Source organism: Carcharhinus amblyrhynchos, chromosome 9 (assembly GCF_965287045.1).
Source record: "Carcharhinus amblyrhynchos chromosome 9, sCarAmb.v2.hapA, whole genome shotgun sequence".
Classification (NCBI taxonomy): Eukaryota; Metazoa; Chordata; class Chondrichthyes; order Carcharhiniformes; family Carcharhinidae; genus Carcharhinus; species Carcharhinus amblyrhynchos.
Window position 1 is genome coordinate 83,376,139 of NC_137332.1, and position 23,231 is coordinate 83,399,369.

Here is a 23,231-nt window from a genome sequence, read left to right on the forward strand (position 1 = left end):
GAAGCTTCAAGGGGATTTAGGCTCAGCAACCAGACAAGAAGATGGCAGATAGAACATAATGTGGAAAAGTTTGAAGTTATCCACTTTGGAGTTAAAAACATAAAGATAGGGTATTTCTTAATGATGAGAGGCTAGGAATTGTTGATGTCTAAAAGGACTTGAGTATCATTGCTCGTGAGTTGCTGAAGGCAGTGTGCAAGTGTGGCAGGCAATTAGAAACGCAAATGGCATGGTGGCCTTTGTTGCAAAACGATTTCTGTACAGGAGCAAAGATGCCTTTTTGCAATTGTATAGAGCCTTGGTGAGATCACACCTGGAGTACGGTTTTAGTCTCCTCATCAAAGGAAGGATCTACATGCCATTAAGGGGGTGTATTAGAGGTTCATCTTCCTGATTGATTGTCCTATGTAGAGAGATTCAAGAGACTGGCCTTCTATTCTATGGAGTTCAGAAAAATCAGAGGTGACCTCATTGAACCTATAAAATTCTTGCAGGAGTCCACAGGGTAAATGCAGAAGGATGTTTTCCTTGCTTGAGGCCTAGAATCAGGCGATACAGTCTGAGACCGTTTAGGATTGAGACTTTTCTCCAATGTGAAAATAATGCAGTGTTGTTTCCCAGGGATGTGTGTTGGGACAGTGATCTCTTCTGGTCCATGTTAATATGGCATGGGTATGGAGGCCACAAATTCTAAGGGGGTGATTCACTGGCTTGTCATGCTAGTTGATTGGGCAAGAGGCGAAAAGTTGGGTTTGAGCCAATTTTTCACCACCTGTGGTATTACCAGCTTCGTTTTGTCGATGCAGTCAGTTTTGAGCCTGTAAGGGGGTGGGATCAGCCAGGTCAACCGTTGAATGAGTGGAGACAGAGATCAGTGGGGTGGCAATCTTGAAGGGGTGTTGCGGTGACAGATCTCTGTATGCAGTGCACTGGGAGATGCCCACACAATGGTGCCCCTAGAGCTCAGCTTCCTGGTAAGATTAGGTCCCGCCCCCTTCCCTAGCTAGCGAGAATCACATCTGAGCTCTTTTTTCCTAAGTGTTATGTGTTAGTGTCTGGTAGCTCATCCAAAAGATGGGCGTGATTCTCTCCTGTTTTTATGCTCGTTTGACACTTAAAATTTTTTGGTAACATTGCTCCTACAGGTGACAAACAACTTGGAAATATGGGATTTAGACAATAATATGAAGAAGTTATAGAGAAAGACAGATGAAATACACAAGCAGGAATATTTAATGCCGAGAAGTGTGGGAAATAATGCATTTCTGTAGGACGAATGAGAAGATCAATTCACTAATCTAATCTTTATTCTGAAAGTCAGACATGGGTTCACGCCTCTCAAGTAAATTGCTGGTACTTGTCATGTGAATTCAGCAATTGGTTGCACTAATTGGACAGCAAAGTTTTGGGGTGAGAACATGAAAATAAATGGCATAGTTTCCTGTGACTGTGTTGAAGTTGCACCCCAACTGTTTGCAGTGGAACTGCGCTGGAGCTGCATCAGAGGGTAGTGCCTGTAATTTCATGTCACTGTAACCAACCAGCAGGCAAGATATTATTGAAATTGTTTATGGAAAAATAATGCAATAAGTTAATATTGCATTAAATGCTAGAGTTATTGTCCCCTTTAAGCAGTTGCACTAACTTTTCCTATCAACTTTTTTTAACACTCTAGTTCATTGTACATTCCTTCTTCATCATACGGCTTTGATCAGTCTTGAGGGGGAAACTAAAAATAACTTTTTCTGAACTGGTGCTAAATATAAGAATGTATGCAGTGGAATTAGACCAAAACTTTAAAAATGAAAGTGGGACATGGAAATAAATGTTTGGCTGCAGTTTGTGTTCATTTCACAAGTTTTCCGCAAGCATTAATCTAGTTCACATTGAGGCTTCAAAGATTCAAGTGTTCATTCCTCCAGAAGAACTAGCCTCAATTAAGTGGAGCTACAATATTAGCTGCACCATTATATGTCAGTAGCCATTAGTTGGTCTTTTCTGATAGCTGGTTGACACAGCCAAATAAGCCAGGCTTTGGTTTAATCCTTCCTTGCTCACAGTTACAGAGACTATTTGCAGACACAGGCACAGTTGCAGAGACTATTTCCTTGGGTGGATGTAGCTGTTACTACGGGGCATAACTATAAGTTTCATGGTGGGTGATAGGAGGGATGTCCGAGGTAGGTTCGTTACTCAGAGTGGTTGGGGTGCACATAAGAACATAAGAAATAGGAGCAGGAGTAGGCCATCTAGCCCTTCGAGCCTGCCCTGCCATTCAGTAAGATCATGGCTGATCTGAAGTGGATCAGTTCCACTTTCCCGCTTTCTCCCCATAACCCTTAATTCCCTTGTCTGTCAAAAACCTATCTACCTGTGTCTTAAATATATTTAGCGAGGTAGCCTCCACCACTTCAACAGGCAGAGAATTCCAGAGATTCACCACCCTTTGAGTGAAGAAGTTCCTCCTCAACTCCGTTCTAAACTGCCCCCCCCCCCCCCCCCCCCTTATCTTGAGGCTGTGCCCTCTAGCCCTGCTATCCTTTCTGAGCGGGAGGAAGCTCTCTACCTCTACCCTATGCATCCCCTTCATTATCTTATACATCTCTATAAGATCCCCCCATATCCTTCTAAACTCCAACGATTACAGACCCAGTCTATTTAGTCAAAATATCCTTGCGCAAGTGTGGCGACCAAAACTGCACGCACTACTCCAGCTGTGGCCTCACCAGTGTCCTTTACAGTTGCAGCAAGACCTCCCTGCTTTTATATTCTATCCCCCTTACTATAAAGGCCAGCATTTCATTTGCCTTCTTGATCACCTGCAGCGCCTGCAGACTGGGTTTTTGTGACTTATGCACAAGGACCCTCCAGGTCCCTCTGCACTGTAGCATGCTGCAGCTTTTCTCCCTTTAAATAGTAATCCCTCCTCCTATTATTTCTGCCAAAGTGGATAACTTCACACTTGCTAACATTGTACTCCATCTGCCAGGTCCTCGACCACTCGCTCAGCCTATCCTGATCCCTCTGCAGACTTTCCATACCCTCCGCACAATTTGCTTTTCCACTCATCTTTGTGTCATCAGCAAATTTCGTTACCCTACACTCAGCCCCCTCCTCCAGATCATCTATATAAATGGTAAATAACTGAGGCCCCAGCACCGATCCCTGCGGCACTCCACTAGTCACCAACTGCCAATCAGAATAGCACCCATTGATACCATGCCTCCTAATTAGACAACCAATCCTTTATCCACGCTAATATGTGGAATAGACTGCCTGCTGTGATAGTGGAGTTAGACACTTTAGGAACTTTCAAGTGGTTATTGGATAGGCACATGGAGCACTCCAGAATTATAGGGAGGGGTTAGCTTGATCTTGGGATTGGACATAGCTCAGCACAACATTGAGGGCTGAGGGCCTGTACTGTGCTGTAATGTTCTATGTTTCTATGTTTAACCCAGCGTAAACCTCAATTGCACAGATTGTCAAATCTCCTTATCATCCTTACCTGGATGAGACGAGAGAAGCTCAGCCAGTTTTCTCATTGGTTGCTATTCAGTGGAAGTTCCTGTATAGGGATTTCAAGTGAGGAGGTGATTATGGTTCTCCCCATGGTTGAATGGCCTGCTCAGCCTGGGGAGCCAACTGCCACTTGATACGTTTGACCGGGGAGAGGGAAAAGAAAGAAGTGTTAAAGTTGCCTTCCCCTCAGCATAATCACCAGCTTGCCAGCCCATTGACTATTTATATTGTATAATAACTTATAGTGCTGGGTCGTCCTACTTAGAATGTGTTGAATTTGGCAGTGAAAAGACAGCTGAATTAAAACCAGCTGCAAATATTGCACAAGTATTCCTGTCCTGTATTGGCTCAGAACTCAGATTGCCATGGCGCGTGATGATGGACCCATGGGAACTGCAGCTGCCCAGAACTATTCTAGTTGCTCAGTGGTGACAGTTTTAATGAGGCGCCCAGCAAACTGCCTCTTGTAGGTTCCAGTGCTTCTAGAAGAGTATTGAGTGCTTTACACTAATTGCTTTGGGAGCACTTTGGCTGTTGGATGCAATATGAAAGATAACATTACTGTTGAAATTTGTTGTTTTTGCACATTAGGGGTTGAAATGTGCAATGCAGAGCTTGTATAAATTGCCCATTTGTGAGAACAGTGAGAATTCAGCATCCACAGATACAGGAAATGAGTTGAATATCTTTTATCATTGGTCCATTGTAAGCATACTGTTGACTAACTGGTAGAATAGTACAGAAGCAAAGGAGGCTGTTTGGCCCATTGAGTCTGTTCTGGCTCTTTAAAAGAACAATTCAATTCCCCATATATCTTCAATTTCTTCTCCACGTAGTTATCCAATCTCATTTTGAAGGCTTTCAGCGAGTCTGTACCTACCACCACCCTATCACCTTATTCGTTGCATTTAAATATAATAGTTTTTCCTCATGTTACCTCTGGTTTGTTTGCCAGTCAGCTTAGATCCATGCCCACTGGTTGTCAACTCTTGAGCCATTGGAAACAGTTTCTCTTTATTTACTCTATCTAAACCATTCATTATTTTAAACAGCTCTATCAAATCTCTTCTTACCTCCTTCACTCAAAGGAGAGCAACTCAATTTCTCTGTCTATTCATATAACTAACTCATTCCGGTAAATGTTCAATTAAATGTTTTTGTACCCTTTCCAAAGTCTTCCTGTGCTAATGCCAATTCATTGCACATGATGCTTTAAAACAATCATCGATTCCAGTGAAATTATAAAGTGTATCATTATGCAGCTTGATTGAAATAGCTTGGGATTAAATGCAAGTGTATTTTGTCATGTGCTTATAGTAGTGAACCTTTCTTTTAATTTGTTGTCAGAGGGCAGTAAGATGAAGGAAGCTGCATATGAAAAAGCCAAAGAGAAGAGAATCACTAAACCTTTGCGGAAAGTGCAGAAAATAGCTCGATCGCCGAGCCCTGACACTAAACCAAGTAAGTGAACTAAATTTTCAGTTTAGGGGCACAAACTAACTTTTGTGCTCTTTGCTGACCATATATATCTGGATAAAACAAAAATTGCATTCCTCTGATCCTGAAATTTATACAGAAACAAAATGGAACATGTAAAATGGCATATAGCCTATCCTGCACAAATATTTCAAATCTTCTCAGAAACCAAAATAAATTGAATTTCTTTAACAAAGACCCCTGTAATATGGTGACCAGAACTGGACACAATGCTCCAATTGTGGCCTCACCAGTGTTTTATACAATTCCAATATTATATCCTTACTTCATATTCTATCCTCTGTCATTGAAGGAAAGCATTCTATATGCTTTCTTTACAACCTTGTCTGCTTGAATTGCTGCCTTCAGGGATCTGTGTACTTGGACACCAAGACCTCTCATATTTAATCTATCCCTCTTAATGTATTTCCATTTATTATATTCCCTTTCATTATTTGACCTCCCTAAATGCATGACTTCTGCGTTGAAATTCATCTGCCACTTTACTGCCCACTCCACCAACCCAGCTATATTATTTTGGAGTTTGTAGCTATCCATTACTTGGCCAATCTTTGTATTGTCTGCAAATTTTCCAATTGTGCCCACTGCGGTCACGTCCAAATCATTAACATGTAACACCAACAGTAAGGGTTCCAACTCCCAGCCCTGTGCAACACCACTTCAAACAACCTTCCATTTGCAAGCGCATCCATCAGCCATTACTCTTTGTTTCCTGTTACTAAGCCAACTTTTTATTCAGTTTTATCCATACATCATATAGACTACTGGCAGAAAATATTTACTTGGTACTGGTTATTAAGTCTATTAAAAGTGTGCAGTGGGGTGCAGCAATTTGCTGTGTGATCTTCTGATCTCTTTATCCTTCTAAAAAAGTGTTCTCATGCTCTGACATCCCGAATACTTGGCCTTCAGGACAATCTCATCTCTACTGATGTTATATATATTCGTAACAATAGATGAAAAAGAAATCCACATTTAAATTAATATTCTATAGCGCCAAGATAATTTGTCACTTAAATTGCTTCCACCATGCTACAGTTCCTAGTGCTGAATTGTGTTTGGAAGAATTAGTAGTTCATGCAAGATATGAAAATTTCATTCACCTACATGGCAATTCACTGAAGTTCAAGTGACACAAAAGTCAATGACGGCAAATTTGAGATTTCCATCTCAAGTGGCTAATTAAGGTGGGTACATCCATCCATGTGCACCTCTCGCGTGCACATGCACAGTAAATGTGACAGTGTTTGATTTCTTTTCGCATTGGGGATCTTGACCAGCAAATCTTTCTCTTGTTTGCATATGTATTATGAATCATCACGTCTGTCTGAGTTGTGTGTCCTGCATTGTAAAATTCTTCCGTAGATTTAATCTGTTGACTTGTCCAATTGTTCCTTTTGTAAGGTTAAGTTATTTATCATTTTTGTGCATTCATGGTACTCCTTTGCTGAATGTTTCAACTGTTGTTTGGTTGATATTTCCTTTCGGAAAGAGTTTTATTATGTGGGTTGCATGACATGTTGTGTTAGATACCTCTGAAATCTGGGTCCAGATCCAGTTCAGCTGCTTCCTTCTGGCTCTAATTGGAAAATTAATTTTAGACAGTTTGTTCAGTTCCGAGTGGGCACTAGTTGAAAATCTGTCCCTAATTCAGTACTTGACCACGAAGATTGGAGTGAAAACAAAAGTTAATTTGGTGCAGACAGGACTGTGCTTGAGTTGAAGTGAAGTATATTATTAAAAGTAAAGCTTGGGCCCAACACTTAAATTTAGCTGCGCTATACCTGACCGTGTCTACATGGTGCTAACGTTTAGTCCCAACATATTGAGAGTATTTCATTGCTGTAGAACTGAGATCCTTTTAACAAATATAATTGAAAGTTTCTCATTCTGTGTCCACTTGTTGCCTAAGGCACCAATTACTCTATTTTTGACAATTGTGTTCCAGTGAGACTTTAGATAATCGGATTCTGAAAATAGTCTCCATTTAACTAGAGTATGTGCCCAGCCTTTGACAGTACAGTTGTGCAACTGGTAGATAGATGAAGAGGATGGTGGCCCAGAAAGCTGGGTGAGTTAGTTGACACTGGTTGATGGGTAAGGCGACCCAGAGTGTTGGGGAGGACCATCCTGGCAGGAGTTTACTATCAAATAAATTAGTTGGACTTAAACCTGGTGTTGTCAGACTTCTTACTGTGTTTATCCCAGTCCAACGCCAGCATCTCCACATCAGGAATGTACAGGATCAGAAGTGATGATATTCTACTTCAGGACTTGAGCGCAAGTTCAAATTTGGGGAAATGTTGTAAATCAACGAGTAGAGATGAGGCAAGAGGACGAGGTATTAATATGGCAAACGATAAACAGGCTCTGACCGGAGGAGATAGAGGGCACAAATCTAAAGGTTAGTCAGCAGATAAGGCTAAAGGGTGTAAATGCAATAAAAGGGCAAAACTGAAAGCTTTGTATCTGCTTTCACGTTGGTTTTGTAACTGCAGGATGACATAGCTTGATATTTATGAAGGACAGGAAACTAGGAAAAGGTGAGTGGAGGGGGTTGGATGTGTTAATTAATTAATATGAGTATAATAGAAAAAGATGCCCAAAGTTAGGGAAACCTGGATGTAGAAGTGCATGGGTAGACATGAAAAATGATAATGCAAAAAAAAAGGCAAAAGTGACCTGTGGGACTGGTGCACAGTCCCCCTCGCAGTAACCATACAGTAGGATGGGAGCTTGACAGAAAGATATGGTGATAATGATGCAGGATTTTAATCTCGATGTAGAATGGAAAAATCCAATGGGCAAAGGTAGCCTAGCTGAGGAATTCATGTGTTTCCGGGATAGTTTCTTAGAATAGCATGTCCTGGCGTCAACCACAAAGCATGGGTGTGGTGGGCTTTGATGTCAGCCTTTTAATTGATCACAACTTTATCTTTCAAGGAACCAAACAAAGTCAGAGTTCTCTTAAACAGCTTTTAATCAATTTATATAGCTTTTATCGCAGGTCACAGTCTAACTAGCTAGAATTCAGAAATGCACGTGCAATTATAGTTTTAAATTTGATTACAAGTAATTAGCATAAACTAATCACGTTTTAGGAATTATTTCTATCCACTCAGTTATTGATTAAGGTTACATCATTCAGATATTAAAACCAATCACAATCACTTTAGCTTAATTATAATATCCAATCAACATGAAGCCTTAATCCATTATTGTTACGTTATCACTGTCCCAGCTTGTGCCTGTGTCTATATATCACTCCCTTTTTCTAGTTACAGATGTCTGATTTAATGTATTTTTTCAACCTAATGGCCTTGGTGCTTATCAGTGAAGATTTTGTAAGACCTTTTTCATAGCAATTTGTGATTTATAATTTGTGTGATTATTAACTCTTTCAATGAGGCCAGATATTGTGCAACAAGATTGGCTTAATTGAATTACCTCCTAATGAAGACGCCCTTGGGTAGCAGCGATCATAATGTGATTGAACTTTACATTCAGTTTGAGGGAGAGAATGGGTCTAAGACTAGTATTTTAAACATAAATAAGGACAAAAAAAATTTATGTTTTAATATAAACATAATTTTATGTTTATGAAAACATAAAAGCAGAACGAAAGTCAACTAGCAAATTCGGTGAAGAGAGAGCTCAATAGAAATGCAGTGATAAACACTTAAGGGATATTTCAGAATGCACAGAATGGATACATTCCAATGAGAGACAAGTCCCAAGGGGCAGACACACTATCTGTATTTAACTTAAAAAGTTACAATAGTATCAAACTTAAAGAAAAAACACATTTATTCCACATGTGGTTGGCAGGTCGGAAGATTAGACTGAATATAAAAAAAGCAAACAATGACTAAAAGATTAATGAGGAAAAAGTTGGAGAACAAGCGAAAGCTAGCTAGAAATATAATGACAGTAAAAATTTCTATAGATAATTAAAGGAAATCTTCAAATAAGTTTAGCATTGGTCCTATATAAAGTGAATCTGGAGAATTAATGGAAAGTAAGGAGATGTTAGATGAATTGAATAAGTATTTTGTAACTGTCTTCTCTGTAGAAGGCACGCGTAACAATCCAGAAATAGCTGTAAATCAGGAATTGGAAGGGAGAGAGGAACTCAAAACTACAATCACCAGGGAAGTAGTATTGAGCAAATTGATGGAGCTACAGGTTTGACAATTCCTGGGTCCTTTTAGACTTCCAACCCAAGGTCTTAAAATAAGTTGATGTGTTGGTTTTAATTTTCCAAAATTCTCTAGATTTAGGGACAGTTCCATTAGATTGGAAAATCGCAAATGTAACTCCTTGATTTAAAGAGGGAGGGAGTCAGAAAGCAGGGAACTGCAGGCTAGTTAACATCTGTCAAAAGGAAAGTTTCATAAAGATGTTATAGCAGGCCATTTTGTTAAGTTCAAGTTATCAGGTAAATGTGGTTTTGTGAGAGAGAAATTATGCTTAGACAATTTATTGGAGTTCTTTGAAGAAGTCACGTACTGTGGATAAAGGAGAACTGGTGGATGTACTGTACTGCACTTAGTTTTGCAGGATGCCTTTGACAAGTTCTATGTAAAATGTTACTGTGGAAAACAAAAGCTCATACAGTGAATGACATATTAGCATGGATAGAAGATTGACTAGCTAACAGGAAACAGTAGGCATAAGTGGGTTATTTTCTGGCTGGCGGCGTATAATGAATGGTGTGCTATAAGGATTAGTGCTGGGACCTCAACTTTACAATTTACATGAATGACTAGGATGAAGGGACAGAAAGTGTATTTGCTAAATTTGTTAACACAAAGATTAGTGGGAAAGTGAATTGTGAAGAGGACATGAGAAAATAAAAGGGAATAGACAGATTAAGTGAGTTGGCAAAGATCTGGGAAATGTGGTATAATGTGAGAAAATGTGAATGGTTCATTTTGGTAGGAAGAATATAAAAGAGGCATATTGGCCAGAATTTTCTAGCCATTCATGCCCTGCTGCTTCTGCAAGCAAGGAACAAGAATTCAATGCTCAGCCAAATCTCTGTTCATTGCAGCGGGATCAGAGAATCCTGTTGGTGTGAACAGCTGGAAAATTCCGGCCATTTTCTAAGTAGTTGAGGGATTGCAGAGCTCCAAGTTGCAGAGGGATCTGGATGCCCTCGTGCATGAATCACACAGCAAGTGACTAGGAAGGTTAATTGGCTTAGGAAAGCCAACTGTTTGTTGCTTCAGTTATACAGGACGTTGGTGAGACTGCTTCTGGTGTACTGTGTCCTTATTTAAGAAAGGTTGTAAATGTATTTCAAACTTCTTACAGCCTAGTACGTGGAATGGGCAGATTGTCTAACAAGGAAAAGCTGGACAGGCAAGACTTGTGTCTGCTGGAGTTTAGAAAGAGTGAGGTGACTTGATTGAAACATATAAGATCCTGAGGGTTCTTGACATAATGAATGTGAGAAGGATGTTTCCTTTTATGAGAGGATCTTGAACCAGAGGCACTGTTTAAAAATGAGTCACCCATTTAAGACAGAGTTGAGACTTTTTTACTCTTGAGGGCTGTGGGTCTTTGGAGTTCTCTCCTGCAAAATGTGGTGTAAGCAGAGTCTTTGAATATTCTTAAGGCAGAGCAAGATAAAGTTTATTCATCAGTCACCTGATTGATACTTGATAAGCAGGGGTGTGAAATGTTTTTGGGGGGAATAGGGAGGAATGAGTTGAGGTTACAATCAGATCAGTCATGATTGCAGGGCAGAGTGGCCTATTTCTAATTTGTTTGTATGTAAAAATCCAACAGATATCTATTGGTTGTAGAAAATGCTATATCAGTGTAAATTGATCGATCTTTGATTATTCCAGCCTCTCTGAACTGTGGATTTTCCACCTGAATCCCAAGATATTTTATAACTACGTTAAAGGGAGGAGGTTAACTCAAGATAGAATAGTGCACATTAGGGACCAAGGGGGTAATCTGTGTGTAAAGCTGCAGGATATTGGAAAGGTGTTAAATGAGTACCTCTCTTGGTCTTCAGTCTGGCAAACTAGAATGTAGATATGGAATTCAGGAAAGAGGGACTGAGAGGAACTTGCAAAATTTGACATAGGAAATGGGGAGGTATTGGAGGCCATGGTGGGCTTAAAAACAGACAGCTTCCCTGGCCTGGATGAATTGTGTCCCAGGCTGCTGTACAAGGTGAGACAGGAAATTGCAGGGGCTTTGACTCACATTTTCAATTCCTCTCTGGCCACAGGAGAAGTGTTGTGAAGATGCCAGTATTGGACTGGGGTAAACACAGTAAGAAGTCTCTCAACACCAGGTTAAAGTCCAACAGGTTTATTTGGTAGCAAAAGCAACTAGCTTTTGGAGCACTGCCCTTTTGTCAGGTAAGTGGGAGTTCTATTCACAAACAGGGCATATAAAGGCACAAACTCAATTTACAAAATAATGACTGGAATGTGAGTCTTTACAGGTAATCAATCTTAAAGGTACAGACAATGTGAGTGGACAGAGCCTTAAGCACAAGTTAAAGAGATGTGTATTGTCTCCAGACAGGACAGTAAGATTTTGCAAGTCCAGGCAAATTGTGGGGGTTACAGATAGTGTGACATGAACCCAAGATCCTGGTTGAGGCCGCCCTCATGTGTGCGGAACTTGGCTATTAGTCTCTGCTCAGCAACTCTGCATCGTCATGTGTCATGAAAGCTGCTTTGGAGAACGCTTACCCGAAGATCAGAGGCGAATGCCCCTCAAATGCCGGTCACGGGCATTTGGCTTCTGATCTTTGGGTAAGCGTTCTCCTAAGTGGCCTTCACGAAACACAACAGCGTAGAGTTGCTGAGCAGAGACTGATAGTCAAGTTCCGCACGCATGAGGACAGTCTCAACCAGGATCTTGGGTTCATGTCACACTATCTGTAACCCCCTGGACTTGCAAAATCTCACCAACTGTCCTGTTTGGAGACAAGACCCATCTCTTTAACTTGTGCTCAACCCTCTCTCCACTCACATTGTTTATACTTTAAGACATGATTAGCTGTAAAGATTCGCATTCGAACCATTATTTTGTAAATTGAGTTTGTGCTTTTATATGCCCTGTTTGTGAATAGAAGTTGCACTCACCTAATTAAGGGGCAGCGCTCTGAAAGCTAGTGGCTTTTGCTATCAAATAAACCTGTTGGACTTCAACCTGGTGTTGTGAGACTTCTTACTGCACAGGAGAAGTGCAGGAGGACTGGAGGGCGGCTAATGTAGTTTCACTTTTGAAGGAACATGATAGAGATGAATTAGGAAATTACAGACTGGTGAGTTTCACATTATGGTAGCAAAAGTATTGGGATAAAATTCTGAATTAGTATCCACTTGGAAAGGCATGGGTTAATTAAGGATCGTCAGTGTGGCTTTGTCAAAGGGCCTAACGAATGCCTAATTGTTAAAATTTTTTTTGAAAATGTGATCAAGTGTGTGGAAGAGGGCAATTCAGTTGATGTAGTTCATATGGAATTTAGCAAAGCTTTTGACAAGGTCCCACATGGGAGACTGAAAGTTAAAGCATATGGAATTCAGGGAAAGTTGAGATGGATCAGAAACTGGCTTGTAATAGGGCACAAAAGGATAGTGGTAGAATGCTGTTTGTGACTGGAGGCTGGTGTCCAGTGGTGTACCACAAGGATCAGCACTGGGACCCTTATTGTTTGTTATATACATAAATGCCAACGACTTCGGGTTCGATTCCTGGCTCGGATCTTTGTCTGTGCAGAGTTTGCATGTTCTCCCCATGTCTGCATGCGTTTCTTCCGGGTGCACTGGTTTCCTCCCACAGTCCAAAAGATGTGTTGGTTAGGTGCATTAGCCATGCTAAATTATCACTGTAGCCGAACATATGCTGGAGTGTGGCAGCTGGGGGATTTTCACAGTAACTTCATTGCAGTGTTAATGTAAGCCTACTTATGACACTAATAAATAAAATTAAAAGAAAATAAATGATATGGATAAAAATATGGGAGGAATGCAGTAGGAGTTTTTTTCCAGAGGCTAGGTATTGGTTAGCACTGTTGCCTTACAGCGCCAGGGACCCAGCCTGGTCACCGTCTGTGTGGAGTTTGCACGTTCTTCCTGTGTCTGCATGGATTTCCTCCGGGTGCTCTGGTTTCCTCCCACAGTCCAAAGATGTGCAGTTTAGGTGAATTGGCCATGCTAAATTCTTCCTTGATGTACCCGAACAGACACTGGAGTATGGTGACTAGGGGATTTTCACAGTAACTTCGTTGCAGTGTTAATGTAAGCATACTAGTGACAGTAATAACTAAATTTAAAATATTTATTGAGCTTAACTTTAGCTAATATGAAGACTCTTGACTACAGTATCCTAGTGAAAGACGTTTCTTTATTAACCAACATACGCTGGGAGAAAAGGGTTGGACGATCCAGCACTTCTTTGAAGTAACATCACAGTGCAATACAATTATACAGCTTCCAAAATACATTTTGCCTGCCTTCTGGCTCATCATGAACCAATCATCATTAATACAGGACAATCATCATTAGTAAATGTCATACACTTTGGCCAATTACAGGTATTCTCTGACAGCACAGGAACAATGAGTCCTAGCGGTTTCTGCCTGACTTTCCTATAGCCACCTGTTCTGAACTCTCATCTGATTTAATACTCTGCCTATTCATTGAGCTGTCTGGAACCACTAGCTTTCCTTGCTCAATGAATGTTTCTGTCACTGAGCTGTCTGGGACCCATGCTGATAAGAGCAATTCCTCTACGGGTATAACATTTCAAGAAATATGGTTCACTCTACTGGCCTATGTCCCATGATGCCTTAGAACCCTGTGCCATTTGCCAAGATGTATGCCTGTTCAGTAATACACTTTCAAAACTACATGTTTAAATTCTCTCACTGTGGTTGTGTTTCTATGAACACAGTACCTCTGTAAAATATATATAAGGCAGTCTGTGATTCTTGTCCTAAGCTAATCCTCTCTGCTCTCATAAAGTCATAGAAGTTCACAGCATGGAAACAGGCTCTTCGGCCCAACTTGTCTATGCTGACCTTTTTTTTAAACCCGAAGCTAATCCTAATTGCTTGCATTTGGCTCATATCCCTCTGTATCCATCTTATCCATGCTTTTTAAAAGACAAAATTGTACTTGCCTAATAGTCTAATATTCCAATAGTGTTTATTAATGTTTTAAAACCCAGACTATTTTGAAATCCTCTAACAAATGTTAAACAAGTTTGCAGAAGACACCAAAATTGTTAGGATGGTTAATAGTGAAGAAGATGGTCTTAAGTTATAGGAAGATATGGATGGGTTGGTCAGATGGATAGAGCAGTGGCAGATGGTATTTAACCATGATGAGTGCAAGATGATGCACTTTGGAAGAAGAAACAAGATGAGGGCATATTTAATGAAAGGCTGGATAGCTCAGAGGGATCTTGGGGTACTAATTCACAAATCCCTGAAGTCAGCAGAGCACATGAATAGACTAGTTAAGGCATGTGGAACATTTTCTTTTTTTAGTTGTGGTATAGAGTATAAGAGCAAAGAGGTAATGTTGGAGTTGTATGGAGTGTTGTTTAGGCCACAACTGGGAAACTGTGTGTAGATCTGGTCACCTCACTGCAGGAAGAATGTGATTACACTAGAGGGGGCAGAAAGGAGGTTAACCAAAATGGAGCATATGAGCTATAAGGAGAGACTGGATAGGCTTGGATTGTTCTCTTTAGAGCAGAGAAGATTTAAGGAGAGACATGGTTGAAGTGTATAAGATTATGAGGGATATGAACAGGCTGAGTAGAAGCAGCTGTCCCTCTTGATTGAGGGTCATAGTTTTAGGGTAAGGGGCAGGAGATTCAGAGGGGATTTGAGAAAAAAACATTTTCACTGAGTGGATGGTGGGAATTTGGAATGCATTGCTTGATAAGATTGTGGAGGCTGGAAACCTTACAACCTTTCAAAAATATTTGGATGAGCACCTGAAACACTCAAGGATATGGGACAATTGCAGGAAAATGGGATTAGCACACCTTTACTAGTAGTAATTGTTGGTGCAGGCTCAGTGGGCTGAATGGACTTTTCTGTGCTGTATGCCTGTATGACTGTCTGAGTATAACTGCTGTTAGCACAATGTATGGAAAACATGTGTCCTAATTCTCAGCTGTTCAGAGCATTGAGGTGACAGTGTACTACAGCAACTCTCCCATTGCAGCCTTGTGCATTTCTTTCAAACTTATTGCTATTATTATGCTGCTTAATATGTGCAGCAAACTTCTGGGAACTGCCCTGATTCCTGTGCTAGCTCCTTATACGTAGCGCAGAGTCTCTTAAAGTAACTTCTCAGGCAAACCTGCAAGCCCTGCGGTCTGTGTGCTAAATATAGCAAAAGGGTTGCAGCACTAGTCAGCTGAAGTCTTCTGATGTCCTTTCTTCATGCAGAGACTGTGGGAGGAGGGGATTTGCTGCACTGCTTGATGCTGGTTATGGATGGCTCATCAGCACTTCCTATTAATAGCCTCAGCTGAAAAGAAACTAAGCAGAGAGGGCTTTCAACAGCTTCTTGCTCTTGATTGAGCTTTGGCAATAATTTTCTTAAACAATTTATTGTACATTTGCTCATTGATCATAATTAGGTCATTCTGCTAATCATTCGCAGAACACTCAGATTGTTTACTGTTATTTTGATTTCACACACATTAATGAACTCCCATTTGTACCCTGTCTAATGATACCTGAAAGAGTTATTGGAGAGAACTGGAATGACCCTATCCCATTATCTTATTGCCATTCTCCATCCTCTTAGCAGAATTCAACACCCTGGTCTGTCAGGAGAGAAAGCAACACCGAGTATTGTTCGGGTGGGTCTTGTTCAGCTTTATGGTGCAAGCATCGTCAGCATGCTGCAAGTGCTGAATTATATCTCTGCTTGACTCACCAGTAACAATCTCGCATTTGACTCAGAAGGTTGGTTTAGGCCCCACCCCAGGATATTAACGCACAATATAGTCTGACTCTGAAAAACTTTGCTGAAGGAGTGCTGGTGGAGCTCTCAGACACCACATAAATCTCCAGTCCCTGTCTGAGATGGACCTAGAAAAACACATTGCAATATTAGAACAAAGAGCAATACAGCACAGGAAACAGGCCCTTCAGCCCTCCAAGCCTGCGCAGATCATGTTTCCAAGTAGGCTATTCATTTGTGTCCCTCCATTCCCAGTCTGTTCATGTGGCTATCCAGATAAATCTTAAACAATCCCAGCGTGTCCGCCTCTACCACCTTGTTTGGCAGTGCATTCCAGACCCCCATCACCCTCTGTGTAAAATACAACCCACTGATATCTGTGTTAAACCTTGCCCCCCTCACCTTGAACCTGTGACCCCCTTGTGTTTGTCACCTCTGACCTGGGAAAAAGTTCCCCATTGTTCATTCTATCTATGCCCTTCATAATTTTATTCACCTCTATTAGGTCACTCCTCATCCTCTGTCTTTCCAGGGAGGACAACCCCAGTTTATTCAATCTCTCCTCATAGCTAAGACCCTCCATACCAGGCAACATCCTGGTAAACCTTTCCTGTACTCTCTCCAAAACCTCCACATCCTTCTGGTAGTGTGGCGACCAGGACTGGACGCAGTATTCCAAATGTGGCCTAACAAACGTTCTATATAGCTGCAACATCATACGCCAACTTTTATACTCTATGCCCCGTCCTATAAAGGCAAGCATGCCTTCTCCACCACCTTCTCCACCTGCGTTGCCACTTTCAAGGATCTGTGGACCTGCACACCCAGGTCCCTCTGTGTGTCTATACTCCCGATGGTTCTGCCATTTATTGTATAGCTCCCCCCTACATTAGTTCTACCAAAATGCATCACTTCGCATTTATCTGGATTAAATTCCATCTGCCATTTCTCTGCCCAATTTTCCAGCCTATCTATGTCCTGCTGTATTCTCTGACAATGTTCATCGCTATCCGCAAGTCCGGCCATCTTTGTCGTCCGCAAACTTATTGATCACACCAGTTACACCTTCTTCCAAATCATTTATATATATCACAAACAGCAGAGGTCCCAGTATCGAGCCCTGCGGAGCACCACTAGTCACAGACCTCCAGCTGGAAAAAGACCCTTCCACTGCTACCCTCTGTCTTCTGTGGCCAAGCCAGTTCTCCACCCATCTACCTAGCTCTCCTTTTATCCCGTGAGATTTAACCTTTTGCACCAACCTGCCATGAGGGACTTTGTCAAACGCTTTACTAAAATCCATATAGACAACATCCACGGACCTTCCCTCATCAATCGTTTTCGTCACCACCTCAAAAAACTCAACCAAATTTGTGAGGCATGACCTTCCTCTTACAAAACCATGCTGTCTATCACTAATGAAATTATTCCGTTCTAAATGTGCATACATCCTATCTCTAAGAATCCTCTCCAACAATTTCCCTACCACAGATGTCAAGTTCACTGGCCTATAATTACCCAGGTTATCCTTGCTACCCTTCTTAAATAATGGGACCACATTTGCTGTCCTCCAATCCTCTGGGACCTCACCTATGTCTAGCGAAGAGGCAAAGATTTCTGTTAGAGGCCCAACAATTTCACCTCTTGTCTCTCTGAGCAGTCTAGGATAGACGCCATCAGGCCCTGGGGATTTGTCAGTCTTAATGTTCCCTAAGAAACCTAACACTTCCTCCCTTGTGATTGAGATTTTCTCTAACGGGTCAACACATCCCTCTGAGAGACTCCCAGTCAACACGTCCCTCTCTGTGAATACTGATGCAAAGTATTCATTTAGGATCTCACCTATTTCCTTGGGCTCTATGCATAATTCCCATCCTTTGTCCCTGAGAGGTCTGATTTTTTTTTTCCCCCTCACAACTCTCTTGTTCCGAACGTGTGAATAAAATGCCTTAGGATTCTCCTTAATCCTGTCTGCCAAGGACATTTCATGACCCCTTTTTGCCCTTTTAACTCCCTGTTTGAGTTCTTTCCTACTTTCTCTGCATTCTTCCAGTGTGCCATCTGTTTTTAGTTGCCTGGACCTAATGTATGCCTCTTCTCTTTTTGATCAGACCCTCAATTTCCCTGGTTGACCACAGCTCTTGAATCCTACCTTTTCCTATCCTTCCTTTTTACAGGCACATGCCTGTCCTGCAGCCCTATCAACTGCTCCTTAAAAGACTCCTACATGCCAGATGTGGATTTACCCTCGAACAGCCCCTCCCAATCAACACCTACAAACTCCTGCCTAATCCGGCTATAGTTAACCTTTCCCCAGTTCAGCACCTTACCCGTAGGACAGCACTCGTCTTTTTCCATTACTATCTTAAAGTTTACAGAATTGTGGTCACTATTTGCCACATGTTCCCCTACTGAAACTTTGATGGACCTGACCAGGCTCATTCCCCAATACTAGGTCCAGTATAGTCTTCTCTCTAGTTGGACTATCAACATATTGTTCCAAAGAACCTTCCTGTATGCATTTTATAAATTCCTCCCCATTCAGACCCCCAGCCCTAAGCACTTTCCAGTCTATACAAGGGAAATTAAAGTTTCCCACTACAACAACTGTATTTTTTCTGCACCTATCCAGAATCTCCTTACATATCTGTTCCTCCACTTCCCATGGGCTGTTGGGGGGCCTGTAGTATACCCCCAGCAGAGTGACTGCGCTTTTCCTGTTTCTGAGCTCCACCCACAGTGACTCATTACATGACCCCTCTAAATTGTCCACCCTCTGCACTGCTGTAATATGCTCCCTAACCAGTATTGCTACTCCCCCACCTCTTCTAGCCCCTACTCTGTCTCGCTTAAAACACTTATACCCCGGAATATTCAGCTCCCAGCCCTGTCCCCCTTTTAACCAAGTCTCCGTCACTGCAACCATGTCCAAATTCCGCGCAATCATTAAGGCTCTAAGTTCACCTGTCTTGCCCGTTACGCTCCTTGCATTCAAGCAGATGCACTCCAGACCTCCAGGTCCACTGAGGTCATCCTCCCCCAGAATGCTGTTTCTCTTAGATAGCCTTGTCCTGGCCTCAAGTTCGTCATGATGTGGATGTGCCGGCGTTGGACTGGGGTAAACACAGTAAAAAGTCTGACAACACCAGGTTTTAGTCCAACCGATTTATTTGATAGTAAATGCACAAGCTTTCGAGGTTTCCCTCTTCGTCAGGTGAATGGAGGGTTCTGGCCTCAGACAGAGCGTATAAAGCACAGACAGTTTAGAGATTACTGATTAGATTGCGAATCTTTACACCTAACCTGCTGTTCAAGTCCTAAAGTGGCCGACAATGTGAGTGGAAGGAGCACTGATCACAGGTTAAAGAGATGTGTATTGTCTCCAGACAGCACAGTGAGTGAGGTTTTGCAAACCCAGGCAAGACACGGGGGTTACAGATAGTGCGACATGAACCCAAAATCCCTGTTGAGACCGTCCTCATGTGTGCGGAACTTGGCTATCAGTCTCTGCTCAGCGACTCTGCGCTGTCGTGAAGGCCGCCTTGGAGAACACTTACCCGAAGGTCAGAGGCTGAATGCCCGTGATCACTGAAGTGTTCGCCAACAGGAAGGGAACAGTCTTGCCTGGTGATTGTCGAGCGATGTTCATTCGTGCGTTGTCGTAGCGTCTGCATGGTCTCCCCAATGTACCATTGTTCCTGAGGAGCAGTATCCAGAGGCAGCGATTTTTGGGCGTGTGAAGAGGCAGCAAAAAAGGTGCATTTTTCTGTTTATTTTGTTTAACTGTTTATTTCTTTTTTAGTCGCGAGTTTTTTGGCGGTTTTTTTTTAAATTAGTTAGAAACTGGAAGTCGTCACTAGGACGCTTACCGGTAGTTGTAGTTTTTTTTTCTTGAGCCCCAATCCTATAAATTAGCGCAGAGAGGATGCCCGATCCTCTACACTGGTAGAGAATCCCACCCTCCCACCTCCTCTAACCTAAATTATAAGTGTGGGAAAGTTTTTTTTTCTTTTCTGCTGGTAATTGTTTCAGGGATGGCAGTTCAGGCAGTGTGCTGCATCTCCTGTGGGATGTATGTGGTGAGGGACTCCAGTAGTGTTTCAGGGGATTTTACTTGTAAGAAGTGTGTTAGATTGAAGCTTCTGGAGGAGCGTGTAAAGGAGCTGGAGGTGGAATTAGAGGAACTCTGCATAATTCGGGAGGCAGAGGTGGACATTGATAGGAGTTATAAGGAGATAGTCACTCCTAGAAATCAGTCTTGGGTCACTGCCAAGAGGAGGGGAAAGAAGCAAGTGGGGGGACAATCCCCTGGGGCTGTTCCCCTCCAAAATAGGTTTTCGGTCCTGGAGGCTACAGTTGAGGAGGAATCAACTGGGGATAGCCAAAGGGAGCAGGTCTCTGGGGGTGAGCCTATTGTAAAAGCTCAGGTGGTTAGGGGATGCAAAAGATTGGGCCTCGTGATTGGGGACTCCACAGTTAAGGGGACGGATAGGAGAGTCGGTAGTAATGGTAGGGACTCAGGGCTGGTGTGTTGCCTACCAGGGGCTGGGGTCCGGGATGTATCTGAGAGGATATTCAAGACTCTTAAGGGAGAGGGAGATCAACCCCAAGTTATAATTCATGTGGGGACACATGACATAGGGAGGCTAAGGGAAGGGGATATTAAGCAGAGATTCATGGAGTTGGGGTGGAAACTAAAGGCCAAGTCAGACAGAGTGGTTATCTCTGGACTCTTGCCTGTGCCACGGGATAGTTTAGAGAGGAATAGAGAGAGGGAAAGTTTAAACTTGTGGCTGAGGGGATGGTGCAGGAGGGAGGGGTTCAAGTACTTGAGCAATTGGGGCTCATTCTGGGGAAGGTGGGACCTCTACAAGAGTGATGGTTTACACCTGAACCAGAGGGGAACAAATATCCTGGGGGGTAAATTTGTGAAGGCTATGCGGAGTGGTTTAAACTGATTCAGAGGGGGGGTGGGATCCTAAGTAGAATATCTCACTTTTGTCCTCTTTCTCTCTTCCTATTTCTCGCTCCTGTTCTGCCCCCCAAAACCCCTCGTGTTCTGTGCGATGGACATTTGCAAAGTGAGGGGGGCATAGATGGGGACTGCAATGCACGGCATTGTGGGGGTGGGGCGGAGCAGGGTTTAAAATGCGTATACTTTAATGCGAGGAGTATTCGCAATAAAGTGGATGAACTTGCAGCGTGGACCAGTACCTGGGACTTTGATGTTGTGGCCATTTCAGAGACGTGGATAGAGCAGGGTCAGGAATGGATGTTGCAGGTCCCGGGGTACAAATGCTTTAGTCGGAGTAGAGAAGGAGGTAGAAGGGGGGGTGGGGTAGCATTATTGGTCAAGGACTGTATCACAGTGTCAGAGAGGAAGTTTGATGAGCACTTGTCTGTTGAGGTAGTATGGGCGGAGATTAGAAATAGGAGAGGAGAGGTCACCCTGCTGGGAGTCTTTTATAGACCTCCAAAAAGTTCTAGAGAGGTTGAGGAAAGGATTGCGGAGACGATCCTGGTTAGGAGTGAAAGTAATAGGGTAATTGTTATGGGGGACTTTAACTTTACTAATATTGATTGGAACTGCTATAGCTCTAGCTCATTAGAGGGATCAGTTTTTGTTCAAAGTGTGCAGGAAGGTTTTTTGACTCAGTATGTAGATAGGCCAACTAGAGGTGAGGCTATATTGGATTTGGTGCTGGGTAATGAGCCAGACCAGGTGCTAGACTTGGAAGTTGGTGTGCATTTTGGTGATAGTGACCACTATTCGGTTACGTTCACCTTAGTGATGGAAAAGGATAGGCATGAACCTCGGGTCAGTAGTTTTAGCTGGGGGAGGGGTAATTATGAGGCTATTAGGAGAGAATTAGGAAGCATAGGTTGGACTAGGAGATTACAGGGACTGGGAACGTCCGAAATGTGGAGTTTTTTCAAGGAGCAGCTACTGCGGGTCTGTGATAGGTATGTCCCTGTCAGGCAAGGAGGATTTGGTAGGGCTAGGGAACCGTGATGTACTAAAAAAGTTGATTCGTTGGTTAGGAAGAAAAAGGAGGCTTATGTTCGGATGAGGCTTGAGGGCTCAGGTAGTGCATTAGAAAGCTTTAGATTGGCTAGGAGGGAGTTGAAGAGGGAGTTAAGAAGGGCTAAAAGAGGACATGAGATGACTTTGGCTGATAGGATTAAGGAGAATCCTAAGGCGTTCTATAGGTATGTCAAGAACAGAAGGTTGGTTAGGGCAGGATTAGGGCCAGTTACAGACAGTAGTGGGAAGTTGTGTGTGGAACCGGAAGAGATTGGAGAGGCATTGAACCAATATTTCTCTTCAGTGTTCACGCAGGGGGACATGTATGTAGCTGAGGAGGACACTGGGGTGCAGGGGTGTAAAATAGAAAGTATTGCAGTTGATACCGGGGATGTGCTGGATATTCTAGAGGGCTTGAAAATAGATAAGTCCCCTGGTCCGGACGGGATTTACCCTAGGATTCTCTGGGAGGCTAGAGAGGTGATTGCAGAGCCTCTGGCTCTGATCTTCAGGTCATCGTTGGTCTCTGGTATAGTACCGGAAGATTGGAGGACAGCGAATGTTGTCCCATTGTTTAAGAAGGGGAACAGAGACTTCCCTGGGAATTATAGACCAGTGAGTCTTACTTCTGTAGTGGGCAAGGTTTTAGAAAGAATTATTAGGGATAGGATTTATAGTTATTTGGAGAGTAATGAATTGATTAGAGACAGTCAGCATGGTTTTGTAGCAGTTAGGTCGTGCCTTACTAACCTTATTGAGTTCTTTGAGAAAGTGACCAAAGAGGTGGATAGGGGTAAGGCAGTTGACGTGGTATATATGGATTTTAGTAAGGCGTTTGATAAGGTTCACCATGGTAGGCTTCTGCAGAAAATGCAGATGTATGGGATTGGGGGTAATCTAGGTACTTGGATCAGGAATTGGCTTGCAGATAGGAGACAGAGGGTGGTGGTTGATGGTAAATATTCTTCATGGAGTTCGGTTAAGAGTGGTGTGCCTCAGGGATCTGTTTTGGGGCCACTGCTGTTTGTAATTTTTATTAATGATCTGGATGAGGGTATAGTTGGGTGGATTAGTAAGTTTGCTGATGACACCAAAGTCGGAGGTGTGGTAGATTGTGAGGAAGGGTGTCATAGTTTGCAGGGTGACTTAGACAGGTTGCAGAGCTGGGCCGCGAGGTGGCGGATGGAGTTTAATACGGAGAAGTGTGAGGTAATTCATTTCGG

The 23,231-nt window shown here is 42.5% G+C and overlaps 1 protein-coding gene across 6 annotated transcripts in view; it reads left to right on the forward strand.

The window, feature by feature from the left end:
* The window catches only part of cep350 (centrosomal protein 350), a 243,456-nt gene that overhangs the window by 57,428 nt on the left and 162,797 nt on the right, over positions 1–23,231 (forward strand). For all 6 annotated transcript variants that reach the window (XM_080195995.1, XM_080195999.1, XM_080196000.1 and 3 more), the window contains exon 8: positions 4,870–4,983. In XM_080195995.1, coding sequence (XP_080052121.1) covers positions 4,870–4,983 — 114 coding nt within the window. The remainder of the gene's footprint in view (positions 1–4,869; positions 4,984–23,231) is intronic.